The 20,442-nt window shown below is 41.3% G+C and overlaps 14 protein-coding genes across 14 annotated transcripts; 5 read left to right on the top strand and 9 right to left on the bottom strand.

Moving 5' to 3' along the window:
* Positions 1 to 522: 522 nt before the first annotated feature.
* Positions 523 to 1,704, top strand: SAPINGB_P002098 (uncharacterized protein; the record flags this gene model as incomplete). The annotated part of the gene is made up of 1 exon (XM_031996818.1): positions 523 to 1,704. The coding sequence occupies one exon, from the start codon at positions 523 to 525 to the stop codon at positions 1,702 to 1,704; it is 1,182 nt and encodes a 393-aa protein (XP_031852709.1).
* Positions 1,705 to 1,780: 76 nt separating this feature from the next.
* On the bottom strand, positions 1,781 to 3,045 carry SAPINGB_P002097 (uncharacterized protein; the record flags this gene model as incomplete). The annotated part of the gene is made up of 3 exons (XM_031996817.1): positions 1,781 to 2,800; positions 2,881 to 2,915; positions 2,982 to 3,045. The coding sequence occupies 3 exons, from the start codon at positions 3,043 to 3,045 to the stop codon at positions 1,781 to 1,783; spliced, it is 1,119 nt and encodes a 372-aa protein (XP_031852708.1).
* Positions 3,046 to 3,607: 562 nt separating this feature from the next.
* On the bottom strand, positions 3,608 to 4,915 carry SAPINGB_P002096 (uncharacterized protein; the record flags this gene model as incomplete). The annotated part of the gene is made up of 1 exon (XM_031996816.1): positions 3,608 to 4,915. One exon carries the CDS (start codon positions 4,913 to 4,915, stop codon positions 3,608 to 3,610), a length of 1,308 nt encoding a protein of 435 aa, XP_031852707.1.
* Positions 4,916 to 5,482: 567 nt separating this feature from the next.
* On the top strand, positions 5,483 to 6,462 carry SAPINGB_P002095 (uncharacterized protein; the record flags this gene model as incomplete). The annotated part of the gene is made up of 2 exons (XM_031996815.1): positions 5,483 to 5,842; positions 6,331 to 6,462. The coding sequence occupies 2 exons, from the start codon at positions 5,483 to 5,485 to the stop codon at positions 6,460 to 6,462; spliced, it is 492 nt and encodes a 163-aa protein (XP_031852706.1).
* Positions 6,463 to 6,486: 24 nt separating this feature from the next.
* Positions 6,487 to 8,743, bottom strand: SAPINGB_P002094 (uncharacterized protein; the record flags this gene model as incomplete). The annotated part of the gene is made up of 3 exons (XM_031996814.1): positions 6,487 to 7,511; positions 7,676 to 8,297; positions 8,606 to 8,743. 3 exons carry the CDS (start codon positions 8,741 to 8,743, stop codon positions 6,487 to 6,489), a joined length of 1,785 nt encoding a protein of 594 aa, XP_031852705.1.
* A 415-nt stretch (positions 8,744 to 9,158) lies between these two features.
* Positions 9,159 to 9,527, top strand: SAPINGB_P002093 (uncharacterized protein; the record flags this gene model as incomplete). The annotated part of the gene is made up of 2 exons (XM_031996813.1): positions 9,159 to 9,359; positions 9,417 to 9,527. 2 exons carry the CDS (start codon positions 9,159 to 9,161, stop codon positions 9,525 to 9,527), a joined length of 312 nt encoding a protein of 103 aa, XP_031852704.1.
* A 79-nt stretch (positions 9,528 to 9,606) lies between these two features.
* SAPINGB_P002092 (uncharacterized protein) lies at positions 9,607 to 11,294 on the bottom strand (the record flags this gene model as incomplete). Its single annotated transcript, XM_031996812.1, has 3 exons — positions 9,607 to 11,013; positions 11,072 to 11,205; positions 11,252 to 11,294. The coding sequence occupies 3 exons, from the start codon at positions 11,292 to 11,294 to the stop codon at positions 9,607 to 9,609; spliced, it is 1,584 nt and encodes a 527-aa protein (XP_031852703.1).
* A 120-nt stretch (positions 11,295 to 11,414) lies between these two features.
* SAPINGB_P002091 (uncharacterized protein) lies at positions 11,415 to 12,647 on the bottom strand (the record flags this gene model as incomplete). Its single annotated transcript, XM_031996811.1, has 1 exon — positions 11,415 to 12,647. The coding sequence occupies one exon, from the start codon at positions 12,645 to 12,647 to the stop codon at positions 11,415 to 11,417; it is 1,233 nt and encodes a 410-aa protein (XP_031852702.1).
* Positions 12,648 to 12,865: 218 nt separating this feature from the next.
* On the top strand, positions 12,866 to 14,230 carry SAPINGB_P002090 (uncharacterized protein; the record flags this gene model as incomplete). Its single annotated transcript, XM_031996810.1, has 1 exon — positions 12,866 to 14,230. The coding sequence occupies one exon, from the start codon at positions 12,866 to 12,868 to the stop codon at positions 14,228 to 14,230; it is 1,365 nt and encodes a 454-aa protein (XP_031852701.1).
* Positions 14,231 to 14,266: 36 nt separating this feature from the next.
* SAPINGB_P002089 (uncharacterized protein) lies at positions 14,267 to 14,998 on the bottom strand (the record flags this gene model as incomplete). Its single annotated transcript, XM_031996809.1, has 1 exon — positions 14,267 to 14,998. One exon carries the CDS (start codon positions 14,996 to 14,998, stop codon positions 14,267 to 14,269), a length of 732 nt encoding a protein of 243 aa, XP_031852700.1.
* Positions 14,999 to 15,256: 258 nt separating this feature from the next.
* SAPINGB_P002088 (60S ribosomal protein uL15) lies at positions 15,257 to 15,867 on the bottom strand (the record flags this gene model as incomplete). The annotated part of the gene is made up of 2 exons (XM_031996808.1): positions 15,257 to 15,657; positions 15,819 to 15,867. 2 exons carry the CDS (start codon positions 15,865 to 15,867, stop codon positions 15,257 to 15,259), a joined length of 450 nt encoding a protein of 149 aa, XP_031852699.1.
* A 535-nt stretch (positions 15,868 to 16,402) lies between these two features.
* On the bottom strand, positions 16,403 to 17,930 carry SAPINGB_P002087 (uncharacterized protein; the record flags this gene model as incomplete). The annotated part of the gene is made up of 2 exons (XM_031996807.1): positions 16,403 to 17,779; positions 17,841 to 17,930. 2 exons carry the CDS (start codon positions 17,928 to 17,930, stop codon positions 16,403 to 16,405), a joined length of 1,467 nt encoding a protein of 488 aa, XP_031852698.1.
* A 266-nt stretch (positions 17,931 to 18,196) lies between these two features.
* Positions 18,197 to 18,968, top strand: SAPINGB_P002086 (uncharacterized protein; the record flags this gene model as incomplete). Its single annotated transcript, XM_031996806.1, has 2 exons — positions 18,197 to 18,752; positions 18,802 to 18,968. The coding sequence occupies 2 exons, from the start codon at positions 18,197 to 18,199 to the stop codon at positions 18,966 to 18,968; spliced, it is 723 nt and encodes a 240-aa protein (XP_031852697.1).
* Positions 18,969 to 19,038: 70 nt separating this feature from the next.
* SAPINGB_P002085 (uncharacterized protein) lies at positions 19,039 to 20,193 on the bottom strand (the record flags this gene model as incomplete). The annotated part of the gene is made up of 1 exon (XM_031996805.1): positions 19,039 to 20,193. One exon carries the CDS (start codon positions 20,191 to 20,193, stop codon positions 19,039 to 19,041), a length of 1,155 nt encoding a protein of 384 aa, XP_031852696.1.
* Positions 20,194 to 20,442: the final 249 nt, after the last annotated feature.

Raw genomic sequence — 20,442 nt, 5'->3', positions numbered from 1 at the left:
GTTTTTATTAGTTTTTATTAGTTTTTATTATTAGTAGCGAGTGAAAAAAAAAAAAAAAAAAAAGCAGGCTTTGGCTTTAGAAGAAGCAACGAGAGAAAAGCTTGAAAAAGGTTTTTAGGACTTTATTAGACTTGGAAAAGAAGAAGAAAAAGAGTAACTGATGATGATTATGAGAATGAGAATGAGAAAAGAAAAAATAAAATAAAAATAAAAATAAAAAAAAATTTGGCTTGTTGGGAAACTTTTATAATTTATTATATCTTGAAAACTCCCGCCTGGTGTTGGAGCATGAAAAATGTACACTCTGTTATGGCAGTAGAACCGGTTTACAGACTACCACCATTTTATTATTAAATTATTAAAAAAAAAAAAAAAAGCTCAACAGACATAACAGTCATTTACCATTACAACAACAACAATCACTACAACCACCACCACCACCACCACCACCACCAAATCTCACCCAATCCATCAAATTCATCAAATTCATCCATCCAACCAACCACATAAAGTATATCCATCATGCCACGATTATCACCCCACCTGCTTGCCTATGCCCACAGAATAGACCCGCTGCTTCCACTTCTGCTACCGGCCACTGGCGGTAATCTGGCCTCTGCCCGGCTCGAGCTTCGCTGGTTACGTACGGAGCTGCCCGGTCTTGTGATCAGTAGTAACAGTAGTAGTAATAGTAATAATAATATTAGTAGTGGTAGTAGTAGTAGTAGTAGTAGTAGTAGTAGTAGTAATCTTAGTATTAATATTAGTCTTAATAAAAATAGTGGTGACTGTAGTGGTAAGACTTCCAGGTACGGTAATATCAAGGCCAGTGGTAAGACTACCTATAATAGAAACAAAAATATCAACAACACCAATAACAATAATAACAACAACAACACGGCCAGTAGCAAACGCCTGAAACGCGCAGTACTGCTCCGCAGAGCAGGCTTCCCTCTTCAATATTTACTAGGGTCCCAACCGATTCGTGCGCTGGACGTTCTATGCCAGCCCGGCGTGCTCATCCCACGCTGGGAAACCGAGGAATGGGCCGGGCGTCTTGCAGACCTTATTGTCCGACACTCAGCATCTTTGACTCTCAAGCAAGCCCAGTTAAAAATTATAGACTTATGCACAGGCACCGGGTGCATCCCCCTACTTTTGGCTGCAGAAATTGAACAAGCTCCTAGTCTTCGCGGGTCCTCATTTGTTGGAATAGATGTCTCCGAAACTGCCCTCAAGCTTGTTGCCAAAAACTTTCACCACAATTCTACTTTGTTCCCCTCAGTAACTGCTCTCAACTCTTTCACAGCAAAATACGGCGACGTTCTGGTTGATAATGATCCATCTTTTGTGAGCCTGGGCCCCGTGGACCTGGTCACGGCAAACCCGCCGTATATTCCTCAGCATGAGTATGCGCAGATTTCAGGTGAAACAACCACCCGGAGCGTGCGTCGGTTCGAGCCCAGGCTAGCGCTGGTGGGAGATAAAGAATTTTACACAGCCGTATTTAAGCGCGCTGTATTTGAAGTCAAGGCGCGCGCCGTGGTATGTGAGGTCGGCGATGCTTCCCAGATTGAGCATATGCAAGATCTAGCAACTCAACACGGATGGGATAGTATAGGAGTCAATGACTCGACTGGTCGACCGCGGGCTGTTGCCTTATGGGACCCATCAAGTCCATGGACGTTTTTAAAAGAAATGTGAAAGAATATAATTATTATTATAATTATCATGATTAACTATGTACAAAATGAAAACAAACAAACAAACAAATATATATTTAAAGGCTTCCAACACGGTGACACTCTTCAAGAAAGAAACCAACCATCTCAGGGTCAAAAAAGGGTTGGGTGCCATGGCCAAGGTTAATGATATAGTTCTGCTTGCCTCCACCAAAACCAGCAATCATTTCTTCAACCTTGCGAGTGATAGTTTCCTTAGAACCATAAATGACACCAGGATCCAGATTGCCCTGGAGAGTAGCACGTCCTGCCACAGTCTTGACGGCTAGGGCAGGGTCATAAAGCCAGTCGAGAGAAATGGCATTGTAACCAGTATTGGCCAGATCATCAAGAGCGTACCAAGCACCTTTGGCAAAAATAGTCACTGGGACCTCATGGTTACGTTCTGGGTCCGACACAAGACCAAGCTCATGTAGACGACGGGGGAGACGTTCAGCAATTTGGCGCAGATAGGGGAGAGAAAACTCAGCAAACTCAGCAGGCCCAAGTTCACCAGCCCAGGACTCAAAGACCTGGAGCATCTGAGCACCAGCCTTGACTTGCTGGGCCAAGAATTCGACAGCAACGTCGGTGATACGTTGGAGAACCTGCTTAGCAGCCTCAGGGTGTTTGTAGATCCATGTGCGGATGTAGCGGTAAAGCTTGGTAGAACCACCCTCAGTCATATAAACGAGAAGAGTAAAAGGGCCACCGCAAAAGCCAAGCAGAGGAACACGGCCATTGAGCTTACGGCGGGTGGTTGAGATAGCCTCAAAGGCCCATGCAAGTTCCTTGGTAACATCAACGTCCGAACTCAAGAGTCGGTCAATGTCAGAAGGCTCGCGCATGGGATCAGGGAAAAAGGGGCCAGTTTTTTCGCGGATTTCGACAGCCATACCCATGGCCTGAGGAATGACAAGGATATCTGAAAAGATGATTGCGGCATCAATGAGGCCATCGTAATGGTCAACAGGTTGGATGGTGATTTCAGAAGCAATTTCAGGATCCCGGCATGTTTCGAAAAAGTCTCTGCCAGCCTTGACTTCGTGGTACTCAGGGAGATATCTCCCAGCTTGTCTCTGTAAATGTGACGTTAGATTATTGTGTTTTTTGTTGTTGTTGTTGTTGGTTGAAAACTAGCAACTTTGGTTGGACTTACCATGATCCAAACAGGAGGTCTCTCGACCTTTTCGCCTGAAAAAAAAAAAAAAAAAAGTTAGTTATGAAGAAGATTTGATAAAGGTATTCTTAACTATGTACCTCTGGCAGCACGAAGCAGAAGATCGTTCTTAAGGGGTGCGTATTTAGTAGCGTCTTCGGTCATTTTTTTTTTGGTATATATATGGATTGCTAGGATGGAGATAGTTAAAAAGATATTTTAAGTGGTAAATAAAAAATAAAAATTAAAAATTAAAAAGAAAGAAAGAACTTTTCGTTTTTTTTAGGGGGGGGTTTTGAAAACTCGATTAGATACAAGCTGGTTGGACATTGGAAATACGAGAAAACCCCTCCCTCTTAAAAGATTTGGAATTTGAAATTCCTATTAGTTATTGGTAATGATGAGTAATAATGACATAACTTGGCCTCGGTTTTATTTTTTTATTTTTCAGTCCTGCCGCATATGAATTTCCGGGGTAATTTTATTTCATTCAAGTTTTTTTTTTTTCAAATAAAATTTAAATTTTCAAAACAATTTTTTTTTTCTAATTTATTTATTTTATTATATTTGTTTATATAATTTAAATAAAAAAAAAACTCAAAATGCTGCAAATAATCAAACTAATAATAATAATGATGATAATAATGATAATAAATAAACTTTGTTATGTAAAAAAAAAAATGAAAAAAAAACTCCAAATTTGTGTACCATATTTTGTCCTTCCCTTTTACTCATGAATCATATGACCCATGCGCTCTATCTTAGTCTTGAGATACTGATCAACTTCCTTGCTTTGAAAGCCTCCCTTGTTCTGCCACGATAATGGCACCATGGGAACACGCTCTGTAACATGAATCTCATGGTTTTTGCCCTCTACTGCTCGAATCTTGTCCGGGTTGTTAGTCATGAGACGCACATCATGAAGCCCCAGATCCAACAGAATGGCTGTAGCAAGACCAAAAGATCGTGCATCCGCAGGGTGCCGCAGCATCAAGTTGGCAGTTACAGTATCTGCTCCCAGATCCTGGAGATTGTATGCCTTGAGCTTTTCTGCAAGACCAATGCCCCGGCCTTCTTGACGCAAATATACAATGACACCTTCACCTTCTTGTGCCATGACTCTAGCAGCCTCGTCCAGCTGCTCACCGCAGTCGCACCGGGCAGACCACGCAGTTTCACCAGTGTAGCACTCAGAGTGGATGCGTACCAGGGTATCTTTATGACGAGTTGTAGTATTCGAGTTGTGATGAGGACAAGTCTTTGAGTTTGTATCTGCAATCTTGGAAGCTTGACGACCAGGGAACAAAGTTCCATCGTACGCTCCGCGCACCATGCGGTCCTCTTCGGTCTCTCCTGGTCGTGCTGCAAACAAAGACTTTGAACGGATACGGTCACCAAACACAAATGCAATGTGTTCTTTTGTGTCCACATTGTTGCGGTAAACGTGCAAGAAAATCTCGCCGCCAGTTGTGAGTGGGATGCGTGCGCGTGACTCGCACACAACAATGGGGAGAGTATTGTCGAGTTGGATTGACGCGATTGCAGAAGGCTTTTGTGTGACTGATGCCAGTTGTTGTGGTTGTGGTTGTTGTTGTGGGGGTAAAGCTTGTGAAGCCCGTTGTGCGGGGCCTGAGCTGTTGAGAGCCTTAAGGGTTGATGACAGGTTACCGGCCGTAAACGAAAGCGGAGATTGTTCGGCTTGGACCGGAGCAGCCGGAGCACCAACAAGGTTGGTCAGAAAGGCACCTGTTGGGGCCGAATTAGAGACAGACTGAGCAGAGGCAGATCCAGCAGCCTGCTGCTTCTTGAGGTGGTCTGGGGATGGGGTAGGGGCCGGAGAGATGAGAGACATAGAGAAGTCTGAGAAAGAGGATGTTGATGAGGATGGAGAAACGAGAGAGAGGTTTGAAGAGGAAGTTGATGAGAGAGAAGAAGAAGAAGCAGAAAGAGCAACAGCGTCTGTAGATCCAAGCTGGATGGTTGTTGATGGAGAGGAAAGGTTGTGGTTGAGGTTTGTGGAATTATTTGTAGGCATGGTGGAAAGAAAAGAAAGAAAGAAGAAGAAGAAAAAAAAAATTGAGTGGGTTTTTTTTATTATTTGTTTTATTATTATTATAATTATTATAATTTTGGAGTAGAATAGGAGGAGTTGAAAGAGAGGGGAGACAAATTTAAATTATTATTTAATTATTAATATAATAATTTAATTTAATTTAATAATATTTTAATAATAATATTGTTGAAAAGCCCAGGGATTTTTCAGGCCTTTTTATATGGCGATGAATTTTTTTTTTTTGTGTGTGAGTGTGTGTATTTGTTTAGTAAGGTAATGTGATGAGTAAGATTTTAAGATTTCTAATGTTGATTAAATTCTGAGTAATTTTAATAATAAAAAAATAAAAACCACCAAAATATTTATAAAACGAATGTCTCTTTTTTATTTATTTTATATATAAATTAAAATAAAAAAAAAAACAATTTGAGGAAAATCTACAGGTTTTTATATTTATCTAATTTAACCAATTCTTTTAATAAATATTTCAAATTTCTTTTTTTTTATTCAAATTTCATTCATTTTACTTTTTTTTTTTTTCATCTTTCAATGAAACGTTTTTTTATTACTACACTCTGCCGCCCACATACTGCATTGCTTCTGTCGGCCGCAACAACTTCAACTGCTCTTTACCATTTCACAAGACCAATACACGCATCCGCAGCATCCGCAGCAGCTACTCCAAATAATAGAATATATTTCCCAGTCCGTTATGATTATGAATTTGACTCACTTGCACTTCTCCCTACACCTCTTCTTGCAAATTTCACACTTCGTGGCGATGTTGCGTCAGACCGCTTGACAGCTGCACTCATCCGTATCGTCTCTTATGAAACTGAAAAAGAAATCTCTGCTGTAGATATTGAAGTCGACGAACCAACAACAAGAGATTTAATGTATAAGTACAATGTGAGTATTATTCATTGATTGAATGATTTTAAAAAAAAAATAAAATAAAATAATAATAATCAAAAAATAATGAAAAGTCACTTTAATTACTCAAATTACTCTAATTTTTTTTTTAATATGATGGACCTATACCCTAAACAGTACCATTTATGAAATATTCCCACAATCTCTAATAATCTGATGATTATAATAATAATGATAATGATGATAATAATAATTATAATTATAAAAAAACAACCCACATTCACCGTGAACAAAAATATACCCATCATGTTTTTCCTTTTTTTCTCTTAGCCGAAAATAAAATTACTTTTCCCGCATAGCCATCTGCAATATTAATATTAAACTGTTTGATTATCTTTTTTTTATTTAAATCAGCTTTTCTTTTTTTATATTTTTTTCTTGTCTCACCTTAAAAATAAAAATAAAACTCTTTTTTTTTCTTCTTCTTTATTCTTCTCTGTTTATGATTTTCTCCTTTGCTCTAGGTTAATAAAATCCCTACCGTCGTTGCCCTTAAAGGTGGAATCCCTATCGGTTCTTACACTCTCCCAGACGATTTTAAAGAAGTTGACTGGCAAGACTTTAAGCAATGGATTGAGTCCATGGCTTCAAAATAAAACTCATGTATATAAGTATCATCATTAAAGTAATCCTAAAAACTCCTGCCATTTGGAATTCTCATCATCATCATCATTATCATCACTGTAGTCATTTAGTTCATCTTCAACCAATAACTGTTTTTTCTTATTTTTTGACGGTTTTTGTTGTTGTTGTAGTCTATTAGCCCCTCTTCTACTACCTCCTCCAAAAAATCCCATTAAAACATCCCCACCTTTCATAATCCCAACTTGTCCTCCACGCTTTGTCTTTCTTTTTTTTTCTTCTTCTTCTACTTCTACTTCTACTTCTTCTTCTTCCTTCTCTTCTTCGTTTTTGCCCCGCAAAGCCCCACCTCTTTTTCCAAGTTGCCGCAAAATCAATGCCGAAGGTGAACTTTCATCTCCAAATTCCTTGTCTCCATAGACCTCTTCTTCTTCTTCTTCTTCTTCTTCTTCTTCTTCTTCTTCTTCTTCTTTTTCTTCCTCCTCTTCCTCTTCTTCCTCTAAAGTATAATTAGACTCACCCGCATTATTATTGCCGGTAATTTCACAACTGTCTGCATAATGTGGGAGCCTCTCCGCATGAAAAATAGCCGTTTGAGCGGCCACTCTTTCAGAAATTACTCCCTCATCATGCAGCAGTGCTCCCCTTCCCCCCAACCCTTGACCTTCTTCTTCTTCTTCTTCAATTTCGTCCCTCATCCTTAACCATCTACCGCAGCCCCGCTGCTTAGCTCTGTCTATGCTTATGCTTATGCTTCTATTCTGTTCGATTCCTCCTCTTGAGCTTTTTTTTGTTCTTCCTCTTTCTCTTCCTCTTCCTTTTGGGGTTGGCGAACCTTCAAACCTTGTTTGGTATTCTAACCCCGTGGCTGAATCATTCTTCTCATCTTTGGTTTCCTCATCAGAATTAATCAATTGCTTCCTTCGCCTCGTTTTTTCCTCAGACAGTTCTCCTCCATCAAAACCACTACCATGCGCCTGTTCAAAAAGTTTTTCGCCATTATTTCGCTCTTGGGTCTCCGACAGGTGATATTCCTCTATACTAACACGCTTCTCACTCAAATCTGATCCAAGTTAGTCCTCGGTATGACGTTTTCTCTTTTATTTACTTTTTTTTTTTTTGAGACACTAATTTCCACCTTATCTTTCAATCACAATATCTAGTCTCAGGGTATTTTTATATTAATTGTTTTTTCTTTTTTTTCGGTCCATTTTAGGAAATACTCACTTTTCTTATTCTTTTCAATATTGTTTTTGATTTTTTTTCTGACATCACCGCACTCTTTGGTGCTAATTGTCGAAGATTCCTTTCTCTTCCTTCCAGCATAATATGGCATGGCATCAAAATTGAAAGTTTCGGAAGAGATTATTTTTTCATCTGTCTCAACGTCATTGCAATGCTTCTTTTTACCATTCTTCATTCTTTTCAAAGAACTCTCCTGGGAACCATCTCGTTCAGCTTGTACTATCCTCCCCTCAGCCTCTGTGCCTTCAAATCCCTCTTTGTACTTTCCCATAAAATTACATGTATCATCACTAACCTCTTTATCAGATCCTAGATAAACTTGTCTCTCAAACATTCCCCAATCTGTATTCTCCAAAGCATACCGACGGCTTTTCTCAAACTCATTCCTCGAGGCTAAGTTTTTTGTCATATGCGTACTACTGGTATCAGTAGCATTACCAGTTTGATTACTCAAATGATTTTCATTATTATCACCTTTAAGTTTTCCATACGATTTGTTATCTTCTTCTTCTTCTTTTTCCTTTCCTTCCTCATATTGAAGCTCTTTTGCTCTTTTAATGTCTAATGCTGCCAAAAAGACATTCTCATCTACGAGTGTTTCAACCTAAAAAAATAGATAAATAAATAAATATACTGTTAATATTCCTTCTTTTCCTTAACCATTGTCTTTCTTTTTTTTTTTGCTTTTTGTATTTTTCTTTAATTCCTTTTTAATAGTACTACCGATGATGCCAGTAAGGAGACTGGTTTCGGAATCGCTGAATATGTATCACTTTTCCTGGGCTCGAAATATGAAAAATCAAAACAGCTTAAATCCTCGTTTCTGGAAAATGAAAATGATGGATCATCTTTAGTGTTTTGTTCTTCTTCTGTCGCTTTCTTTCCATTGATAAATCCCTGTTTTCTGCGTACTTGAGAATGTTGTTTTTGTTCCTGTTGTTGTACCACAGGTACTACAGAGTGTGGCCGGTTTATAGACGTAAACCCTGTCCGTTTTGCTAATCCAGTCTGATTTACATTAGCTCTCGTTTTAGATTTGGTAAAATTCATGCTGAAAAAAAAAATGGTCAGGTTGTAAGTTAATCCGGAAATTAATTGGAAATTAATTGAAAATTAAAATAAAGATTTAATAAAAATTTATATATATATATAAATATGTATATAAGAAAATGAAAAGAATTATAACAAGATTAATTGTAAATTTTAAAAAAATAAAATAAAATGGAGTTTTTGACATGAACTCTTTTCCCAGATAATCGAAGACATTAAACAATCTGTTACATCCCTTTTTGTTACAAATTTTCTATTACAATATGCCATAGTTGTACCCAATTTTCAAAATCGCCTGCCAAACTCCGCTCCGAGAGATCAAAAAAAAAAAAAAAAAAAAAAAGTCTGGCAGCCGCCATTTTTGTCCTTCTCATTTCAATCGTCATACACCATCATCACACTCACTACCACTAAAATGACCACTGAACACCCCAACCAAGACTCCGTTCTCAAAAAGTCTGGCAGAAAGTTGTGCTGGGACGCTCGCGACAAGTACTTTGCGTGTCTCGACAAGGCCAATATCATTGACGTTCGCAAGCCAGAAAACGCCGCAAAGTCGCAGCAATTGTGTGGCTCTGAAGAGGCAGACTTTAATAAAGATTGCATCGCCAGTTGGGTACGTTTTGCTTGATTTTCTTCTTTATATTCTGCTATTTGACTAACTGTTACATAGGTCGACTACTTTAGAACTAAAAGAGCAAACGATTGGGAAAGAGATCAACAACTCAAGAAGCTCCAGGCTCAAGGTGCCATTCCTCTGGATTCTACAATCAGATTCAAATAATCTTGTAAATTTGCCTTTTTCTCCTCTTTATACTTTACCTATCTTTTTTTTTTTTTGTAAATAGTCTATCAAATTTAATCTACTCAGTTCGTGACTTCTTGACTGGCTTGCTCGGCTCCTCATCCTCAGCCTTGTCAAGCTTGCTCCACAATGCCTCGTCCTCGGCTTCCTCCCGCTGTCGCTTCACCCTCTCTTCGGTCTCGCCATCATACCCGCCATCCTTTTCAAAGCCATCCAAAACTATCACCCCCGTGGGCCGTGTCCCCACATACACCTTAGCTGCCTGGCGACGCGTGTCTGGATCATAAACCCGTACAAACCTGTCCAAGCTTCCCGTCACAACATATTGCTGTGCCCCATTCTCGTAGCTCTCAACTCCTTCACCATCTGTGGCCGCAGGTTGGGTGTACTGTGCTAGCGCTCCAATAGATCCTGTCGCACCATGAAGCTTGCCCACCATCTTAAGTCTTGTATTGTCTTCAATATTGACCACATATGTAGATGTCTTGCGATCTGTCACTAGTAAAGACAAGGGTGTGGCAGAGTAAATATCCTCGTTATCATCGTCTTCATTTCCTTTCTCTACAGTATCCTCCTTGTTATAATGCAGCTTGCCGACCCCAGCTATGCTCAAGAAATCTCCATCACGCTGCGTCAAACGCAATCTGGTAACTGGTCGGGGACTCTTCTCAGGGTGGTATATCCGCACTTCACCGTGGTGCGTCACTGTCGCAAGCTTTGTGGTAAATGTAAACTTCTTTTTCTTTTCTTCTTCATCATCTTCATCAAGGTATCCCCACGATGTCCCAATTGGAGATGTGTTGCTCGGCTCCTCAAGGAAAAAAACGGACTCCACCCAAATAGGGATCTTCAATCCAAGCTCGTCCCGTTTCACATTCCGGGGCTGCCACAGTGGTGTCAGTACCTCTTTCTCTTTATCCTCATTTTCCCAATCAGCACCGTAAACTTTCACTTCCACCTCATTTCCGGCAACAGCAATGATACCGGGTCGTGATGGGTGAACTGCAAGGCATGTATACTCCTTCCCAGGCAAATTCTGTGTTGCCAACACCGTCTTGGACGAAAAAGTAGATTCTTTATTCTTCTCCTCATCATTTGCTGAATCCTGTTTTTGAGACATTGAAGCCGCAAGTAAGTCGTATGCAACAAGCTTGCCCTCCTTTGAAAGGGTCATGACAATTCCACCAGGGTATTCTTCTGCAAGCCCCACAATGCTGTCTCCGCGGGCGTGCTTGGGCGCATCCTCGGGTAAAGGATTAGTTGCTGTGTGTGCCGGCCATTCGTAAATCAACGGGAACCTACCATCCTCACCAATCTTAGTTGCAAATGCAGGCTTGTTCTTGTCGTTCTTCTTGGTATCCTCCTTTTTGGCCTCTTCTTCCTTAGCCTGTTCCTCAGGACTACGTTTCGCAGGCTCCGAAACTTTGTAAAGTCCTACAGAACCATCTTTTCTCGCAGAAATAATCTAAATCTTGTTAGAATTAAAGATCCTCAAAAATATATATCTATCTATCAGAACTAACCCATTGCTTGTTCTTACCAACACGAATCAAGGCTTGAATGTGTTTGGTAAATCCCCGTTTGTCGTAAACAAGAGAACTTGTAGGCTGAGGAGCCGTCTTGTCTGAAGTATTAGTATCAAAAGGGAAAACAATTTCTATATAGTTAGAATAAAAGCTACCATAATCATACAATCCACCTACCCTTGATACTGCCAGAATCTTGATCTGATACGAGAAGTCTCATTGTTGTGTGAGTAGTTTGGAAAAAACAACCAAGTCAAAAAAAAAAATTGACTGGTGATAAAAAAATTTTTTTCACATACGGCTGGCCCTTTAATTTTTTTTTTCTTCTTCCTCTTTACATCTATGAAGCAGCATAACCATCTATATTCCCATCCATATCAAACGCGTTATTTCCTCCACGCTGTTCAGCTGAAACAACAGCCATACACTGGAATTTGTGGTTGTACGAAGACTTCCAAAACTTGATGTTACCATCGCTTCCGGCACTTGCTAGAATTGTTCCCGTAACGTTCCAAGACACACGCCAAATTTCTGCGTCATGACCTTGGAAAGCCGCAGCAAGAGTCGCAGTAACTGGTGAGTCCGAAGATCCTCCAGTGCTTCCCGTAATTGTACCTTGTGTGCTCGAAGCCATGCTATCCAACCCACTGTCAATATCCATTGAGTCAAAGTGCTGAGCTGGTTGTCCTGGCTGACCCTGCTGGCCCTGTTGTGGGACGGACTGAGAAACTTGTTGTTGCTGGCTTGATTGTCCAGATTGGCTCTTAGTCTTAATCACCCGATATATTCTAATTTGACCATCATTCGAACCAGTCGCAATCAGTTGAAATCCTCGGCCCATGGATGGAGCCCATGAAATACTGCGAATCATACTCTTGCAGTCAGGTAGCTCAGCTACACGCTTGAAAGATCCCATTCCAGGGCTTCTGTGGTAGATATAAGCTGAGTCTTGTGCAGACACAGCAATGTACTCTTTGAAAAACATAGATGGGCACCAAGATAGCGAAAAGGACGATTGTCTGTTTTTGGATGCCTGTTTGGTCACAAGAGCCTCTTCAGGCATCAACGGGGTCCAGAAACGTAAGTTATTGGGGTTGGGTGCCTCATGGATATGGAAAATTCCCTCCGAATCTATGCTCGCAAGCTTCAGACCCATGTGACTCGGTGCAAAAGCAATATCATACACGGCCCCATGGAAATCTGTAATGGTTGCGCATTTCTTCCATCGTCGTCCTGACTCAAAGGGCTCGCGCGGGTCCTCCTCAAAAACGCGTACCGTTGCATCATACGAGCACGATGCAATCACCTGGCCAAACTCAGGATTTGCCCATACAACCTTGACAATGGATGAGTCATGTGCTTTCCAAGAGTCGCAAAGTTTCCACTCAGGCTCACTGTTCTCCTCGCCGTTTTCGGTTGTGTTTGGTGCAGAAAGTAATGGGGTATTCTTCTTATCAAAAACTTTGATATATTGATCAGATGAACAAGTGACTATCCGCTTGCCGTAAAAATCATAGTTAAGGTCATGAATCAGTTCTTCATGCCCGGCGATAAATGGTTGGAATTGTGACATGTTTGAAGGTTTTATAGTTTGTAGAAAGGAAAAAAACTGGCAGTGTGTTGACGATGGTTTTTTGTTTTGATAATCCCCTAACCCACACTGCGTTCCCCCTTTTTTATGAAATCTATTTACCTGTTTCATCATATTTTTTTTTTGTTATTCCTGAAATCTAATAAAACCCCTAGATATCCAAGACGTGTTCTCTCTGCAATTTACATCCCAAGACTACAATGGCATTAACAAAACCAACCGTGCTTTCTGCTGCTGGCACGGCGGTCGGTCTGGCACTGGTCTTTAACCCACAGAGTCAACCAATAATTTCCTGTTTTGGATTCTCGGTACTTGGTGCCGTAGCCACCTTCCACATGATTCCCAAAATGGGCCCGCTCTTCATAAAGGTAGGCCTTAGTGGCAAGGATCTGCTCAAAAAAGAGAAGAAGGTTCTTCCAGAAACAATGGGTGCAGTTGTTGGCCTCGTATACATGTTCTGTCTATTCTTCTTTATTCCCTTCATGTTCTACCAATACCTGGTTACAGAAACATCCGGTGCTGGCAACCGTGATGAAGGTCTGGAAATTACCGTTGACCCAGGCGATCCAGGTACAATTGGGCGCACACTTACAAAGTTCCCGCATAACAAACTGGCAAGTTATCTCAGTGCATTGCTCTCACTCCAGAGCATGTTTATTCTCGGAGTTGCCGATGACCTTTTTGATATCCGGTGGAGAAATAAGTTCTTTCTGCCTGCCATTGCTGCCATCCCCCTTATGATTGTTTATTACGTGGACTTTGGAGTCACTCGTATTGTCATCCCACACTTCATCCAACCTCTTTTTGGCAACAAGTCAATTGATCTTGGGTTTCTTTACTATTTATACATGGCAGCTGTAGCCATTTTTTGCCCTAACTCAATAAACATTTATGCCGGCGTCAATGGCCTTGAAGTGAGCCAGAGTCTAGTTATTGGTCTTTCTATTCTCGCAAATGACATTTTATATCTGGCTCGCCCTCATAACTTAGCCACTGAGTCCCATCTTCTTTCGCTCTACTTGGTGCTTCCCTTTCTCGGAGTAACGTGCTCCCTTTTATACTACAATTGGTGGCCTGCACAAGCCTTTGTAGGCGATACATACTGCTATCTTGCAGGAATGGTATACGCCGTTGTGGGAATTTTGGGTCACTTTTCGAAAACAATACTCTTATTTTTCCTCCCGCAAATCTTTAATTTTGCATACTCAGTACCGCAGCTTTTTAAAATTGTTGAATGCCCGAGACACAGAATGCCGCACTTTAATGAAAAAACAGGCCTGTTGGAACCTTCCAAAGCTCATTTTACGAAACCGCCACACCCTGTTGTTGCATTTGTATTAAGAACTCTGGGGAAATTGAAACTGCTGGGTGTTTACGAGGAGGATGGAAAACTGGTAGCAGTTTCAAATATGACACTGATAAACCTGGCCCTTGTGTTGGGTGGCCCTATGCGAGAAGATAAACTAACCACTGTTCTGCTGTCGCTCCAACTTGGAGTGGGACTCGGTGCTCTTATTGCACGCCATACAATTGCAACCTTGGTTTTTGGATATGACAATATTTAAACCATGTGTATATGTATATATCTTTATATTAATCTATCAGGACAAATCCTTCTTTACTTTGACCCAGTAGTCCTCTCTAACACCGAGGAGGGTGTCAGCCCATTCGCTGACCTCTGGAGTCTTGATTTGTTGTCTAGTATCTAAGAACTGGGCAAGATCCTTCTTACCCTCATGCTGCTGCTCAAACTCGAGTGTTTGCACAAGGAGCTCAAATTTATCAACATCTTTAACAAAACGGGCCTCTGGAGATGCCACATTCTCATACTCGTTCCACAGGTCAAGAATTTCTTGGGCAGCAGAAGGATTGAAAGGTTCAATCAGACCCTTCGTCAGGTATTCCATAGCTGCAAGCTCCCGACGATGCTTTTCCTCCTTAGGCACGGGATCCTTAGGTGTGATGTCACCCACAAGACTCTCTGCCATGTCGTGGACCAATGCGATGCACACGCAGCGACCCGTGTCAAGGTCTTTATTGTTGGAAAGCATGGAAATGATGCCCATGCGGTACATGTGGTCAGCAATAGATTCGGGATCCTCAACATCGAAATTGAGCCAGCCGGTACGCCGAGTCTTCTTGAGTTGTTGAAGAATGTGTAAGAATATTAGAAGGTTGGAAATACCCTTAGTTGAAGGTGTTGACGAGCTGTTCAGCTTCTCAATAAAGGCAGAATTACGAATCAATTCGATCCGTTGACGAACAATCTCTGGGACCGCATTCTCTGGAGTCCAAAGAGGCTCTTCAAAAGTTTGTTGTTGTTGGGTGCTCATGGTTCAATCAGGATTGAGGTAATGGTAAGAGAAAGAAAAATGTTGATAAGGAATTTGATTTAATTTATTTTTTACACACATATGGCACTGTGGCTAACTTGTTAGAAATCGTATTTCCTAAAAGGGCCTTGATTTTTAAAACAATTTTTTTTTTTGGCATCCTCCTACACAGACGATTCTCTTTTTTTTTAATTTTTTTTGGCAAGTTCATTACATTACTATCATGATATATTTTTTATTCGTGTATATTTCATGTGTTTAGGCAACGAGCTCAACGACGCCACCGGCCTCCTTGATCTTCTGCTCAGCCTCAGCAGAGACAAAGCGGGCCTTGACAATGATGGGGACCTTGGGAAGAGCACCCTTGCCAAGAACCTTGCCGTAACCAAGAGCAAGAGTGTCAATGACGGGGGCAGCGCTCGAGGAAGACTCCTTAAGGTACTTCTCTCTCTTCTCCTCAGGAACAAGAGTCCACAGACGCTCGACGTTAATGACGGGTCTCCAGAAGTGGTTCTGCTGCTTGTGGAAGTATCTCATACCGACCTTACCAAAGTAACCAGGGTGGTACTTGTCGAGGTTGGTTCTGTGGTGGTGCTGACCACCGGCCATACCACGACCACCGGGATTCTTGCGGTGCTTGCCAATACGACCGTAACCGGCTAGAATACAATGTTAGCAAAATTTAATTCTTCAAAAACAAAAAAAAGCGTCCACTGATCAAGAATCAAAAGTTGTGATTTTTTCATCATCAAACGGGTATCATTTCAAAATATGGGTTCTTCAAATCAGCTTCTGCATCAAAGTCGAAAGAAATACACACCGGAGACGTGGCCTCTGTGCTTTCTGGTCTTAGAGAATCTGGTAGGCATTGTGTCTGTGTTGTCGATGGATAGACGTCGTGGTACTATGAGAGCCAAAAGAGAAAAAAAGAAGGGAAAAAAAAAAAAAAAGAGAAGGGAGGGGGGAGACCAAGCAAAAAGGTTGAGTGGTGTAAAAGTCTGTTACAACTATGAAAAGTTTTTCGTATTTTGCAGGAAAATTAAAGAATTTAATGTAACAAGTTGAGCTTTAATTGTTCACGTGACTTAAAATTTGCAATCGAGATGTTGATGGTCTTTTGTTACATCTTAAAATTTTATTTTACAAAAATTTAAAAGTTGTAATGAGTCAATATATTATAAGATATACTTAATTCTGAAATATACACACAAACTCATTTCCTAATTAAGAAACAACAGTCATTTCAAGTTATTTCATTGTTACAGCCGTTTGAACGGCTGAAAATAGTTTTCTTGGTCTATTCAATGAACTTTTCCCAAATTTACCTTGAAATTATTAAAAACATAAAACACCCATACATGAATACTGAAATAAATAAATAAATAAATTAAAAAAGATAATACCCTACTCATTAGTCTCGTCAGGCTTATCTTCAATGCTGACAGTAGACCAAGGGACTAGTGCCCAAATAAACGTGATTGAGGCAAAGCAGAAGAAGGTAAAGATGTAGTAAGTCGAACCACCCAATTTTGCCTGCAGTATGGGGAAGAAGTAACCGATAACAAAGGTAGAGAGCCAGTTTGCAGTGGTTCCCACACTCTGCGCCGCACCGACAGCATTATGGGGGACTAGCTCCGAAACAAGCATAAAGGGCACGGGTCCAAGGCCAATTGCAAAAAAGACAACAAAGAGAGTTGCCGAAAGAGCTGAGAGAATAGAGTGCGAGTTATTAATCCCAAAGCCAAGAAGTGCGGAAAAAACAGCCATACCGCTGATGGAGCAGAGAAGCAATTGTTTGCGGCCGTATTTATCTACGAGAGTGGATGAATACATGGTAACAACAGTGTTGAGGACGGAAATAACACAGTTGATTGTGGTTGTAAGTTCCGGGAAAAGCTTTGCAAGAACAGAAACACCATAAAAGATGATTGAGTTGATACCACAGAATTGTTGTGCTGTGAGAACGCCGACAACAACAATGAGTTCCTTACGATAGATTTTCGAGAAAACAAACGTATGCACAGAAACATTATTAGACTTGACAGGGGTACTTGACGCTGGAATAAGTGAGGTTTCCGGGGTAGACTCAGTGGCAGTCAACAAAGCCCGGTTTTCTTCTGTGGTGGCGACTGGAGTATCTTCTTCTTTGGAAATGGAAGCAAGAGAATTAAACTCTTTGTCTACGTTGTCTGAGTCGCGGAGAAACTGCAAGGTTGTTCGGGCCAATTGATACTTCCCGACCGAAACGTACCACTTGGGAGTCTCAACCAAAAAAGATACAAGAAGCGAACCGTAGAGAAGACCCAGCACAGCTCCAAAAAAGAGAATGAGACGCCAACGAGCAAAAGTAGAAAAGAAGATGCCGAGAACCTGTGCAATTAAAATTCCGACATTGATTGAAACCTGGTTCATAAAGCCGAGCTGGCCACGGAGGTTTGCGGGTCCAATTTCAGAAAGATAAAGAGGAATAACTACAATGGCGGCACCGGCACCAAGTCCTGAGATAAATCGGCCAATTTGCATGTGCCAAACCTTGGTGGCGGCACCGGTTAAAACAGACCCAATGATGAAGGGGATGCATGTGATGATGGAGAACTTGCGACGACCCAAAATTCCGGCCGCGTTACCTGCCAGCAATGCGGTGATGAGACCACCAATGGAGATAAGACTGGTAACACTTCCAATGTCCTCAGCGGTCATAGGAATGCAGTCAACATCAGCATGTTCACCGGGTGGCAGTGCACGACAAGAAATGTATGCTTCCGGGGCATTAAGTTCCGCCTAAAAAGAGGATTAGTTAATACCGGCATGAGAAAAAAGGGTAGAGAGAGATGAAACCCACCATGTGATAGCCATACTGGACTGCACCGAGACATTCGATGGCAACCATAGCGTAAATACGCATGTAGGCCTTACGACTAAGTGAACTCATTGTTGGATTTTGTTTTTAATTGAGAGATAACGAGGAAGGAGAACGTAAACGAGATAATTTTTTGTAATGCTCCAAATAATAACTTTACTACGTGGGAGATATCATAAATGAGTAGTTATGAGAGCTGTTTAGCTTAACAATGTGGATAAACCCTAACCTGTTAATTAAGATAAAGTGGGAAAAAAAACCACTGATACATTAAACCAATCTAGACTAATGCTCAAATCACAAGCACACAAATAATAATATTCAAAATCACATAAACCATGGGCTGGTTCAGCAAGTCCGAAGAGGCCCCGTCGCCCATAGAAACACCCAAACAACCCGAAAATGCGCTTCTTACTGAAGCTCTTTCAGATGTCGCTCCCATTCCTGAACCGGCTACTGCTGAAGATCTGGAAGAGGCCCGATTGAAAAAGGAAAGAGAGGAGGCTCAAGCCGAGTATCTTGCCTTCAGTCATACACAGCGTCTTGGAATAGCGCCTGGCCCGCGCCTTGTACTAACAGGTGTGACAGCAGGAGGTTATGGATTTTTGTCTGGGTTTTATAGTGGGTTTAAGATGGGTGGTCTGCGGTACCTTGCGCAAAATGCGCACCGACTGCCGCGAACCAAAGGTGGATGGTATTTTTACCACAAGCGCAAGAACTACGTAGTGCTCAAGGAGGCCATTATTACGGGTACTCGAACTGGATCCAAGTATGCAGCAGCGGCTGTCGCATATTTTGGAACAGAAGCATACTTGGACCATGTTCGTGGACGGATTGATTTGCTGTCGACAACTGTGGCTGCTGTTGGACTTGGTGCAGGTTATTCCTTTTACAGTAAGTGGCAAGTTTTTTTTTAAAACGATTGAATCTAACATCTTTTTAGGTCGCCTAAGTAAGGTTCAGACTTTAAATACCGTACGATCATTTTTTGGGTTTGGCATTGCAGCCGGCTTAGTGCAAGACGGTTTACGCTACATGCGTGGCAACGACGTGTGGTATCTCAACTGGATTCCCAGAAAAGCTTCCTCAGAGCCAGTTTTAGAGTCTTAAAAAAAGTCACTTTTGTTATTAATATTATTAAAAAATTGTAAATAATGCATTATAAAAAACCCTCCATCGTTTAATCTTCATCTTCGTCTTCACTCTCGATATCCTGTAGTTCTGGTAGAGGAAACTTGAGAATAGCAGCAATGCCGGAAATATCATCAAGTTGTTGGCCAGCATCGTGGAGAGACGAAAATATTTCAACGGAACCGCCTGAATTCTTAACTTCTTCAACCATTGCAATGTACTCCTTGCGCTCGGCAACATCGTCACTGCGAAACAGAGAATCTGAAACCATCAACGAGTCGACAGCACCCATCTCAACGGCCTTTGCCACGTGCTTGGGACCGTACCATGCACGCATGTCGTCGCGGTTCATAATGGTGTAAAAGTTTTCCAGCATTTGGAGCTGATGACCGTATTTTGCAGAAGAAAGATGGCTGACAACATTAGGGTCCTTCATGACTTCCTTGAGACTTTGAAGGTACCCTGAAGATGCATGGGCAATAACAGTCTTGTCCTTGAAGCGAAGGATGCGCTTATCTGATTTGAGAGCAGCTTCTTCAAACAGATAGTTTTTAAACTCTGTGGCATAAAATGCTGGTGACGCAATAAGCAGCGCCTTCAGGGTATCAAGAGGTAAAGATTGTGAAAAGACAGTGTAGAGCTGCTTGAAGAAACGCTCATGTGCTCGGCCAATTTTCTTGATTGAGGATTCGTAGGCTGTCTTTTTAGGAATGCTCACTTCAACCTTGGCCTTAAGAATAGTCATGTTACTGGTAACTATGCAGACATGGGCCACACCATCTTCCATGATAATAGCGCCGAGTTCTGCACGCTTATCCATATCACAGGCATCGTTAAGATCATCGACTTCAAGCTTGTTCCATTCATCCTTAGTGATCTTGAGCTGTCGGTTAACCTGGACATCGAGGGTGTGGGCTGCACCAGGAGAGACATCCTCAATTTCGTTTTCAAACGTGCCGGCAATTTGCAGCGATGCGGACCGAGCATCATAGTCCGTTTTTGTGACACGCAGAACAGCGCGGATGGTTTTGCGGTAGGTACTGTTATCACTCTTGCGAATGACCTTGCGGGTGGTAGTACCTTCAACTACGTCTCCGGGGTGGATGTGGTTGTAGAGTGTCCACATGTCGTCAGCATCTTGAGGGACAACCACCATGGATCCATGACCATAGTCTTCGGGGACAGTCGAGCTAGTGATCTTCATTGTCTATTTTTCTGAAAAAAAAAGGAATAAATTATTATTGCTATCTAGACTGATTGTTGTTTGTGAAAATAGTTTAGCTATTTATTTAAATATATATATATAAAAGACCAAGACAAGAGTAAGCATAAAAAAAAAATTGTAATTGCTGGGTAGTGATTCATCAAGATATGCGTTAACGGACCCGCATGATTTTGACGTGTAGCCGCACCAACCATAGCCAAATGCAAGGTTTTCATAAAAAATTTTTCA

Source organism: Magnusiomyces paraingens, assembly GCF_902498895.1.
Source record: "Magnusiomyces paraingens strain CBS 517.90 genome assembly, contig: contig2, whole genome shotgun sequence".
Taxonomy (NCBI): domain Eukaryota; kingdom Fungi; phylum Ascomycota; class Dipodascomycetes; order Dipodascales; family Dipodascaceae; genus Magnusiomyces; species Magnusiomyces paraingens.
The sequence above is the reverse complement of the archived record's forward strand: the minus strand, read 5'-3'. Positions and strand labels throughout refer to the sequence as shown.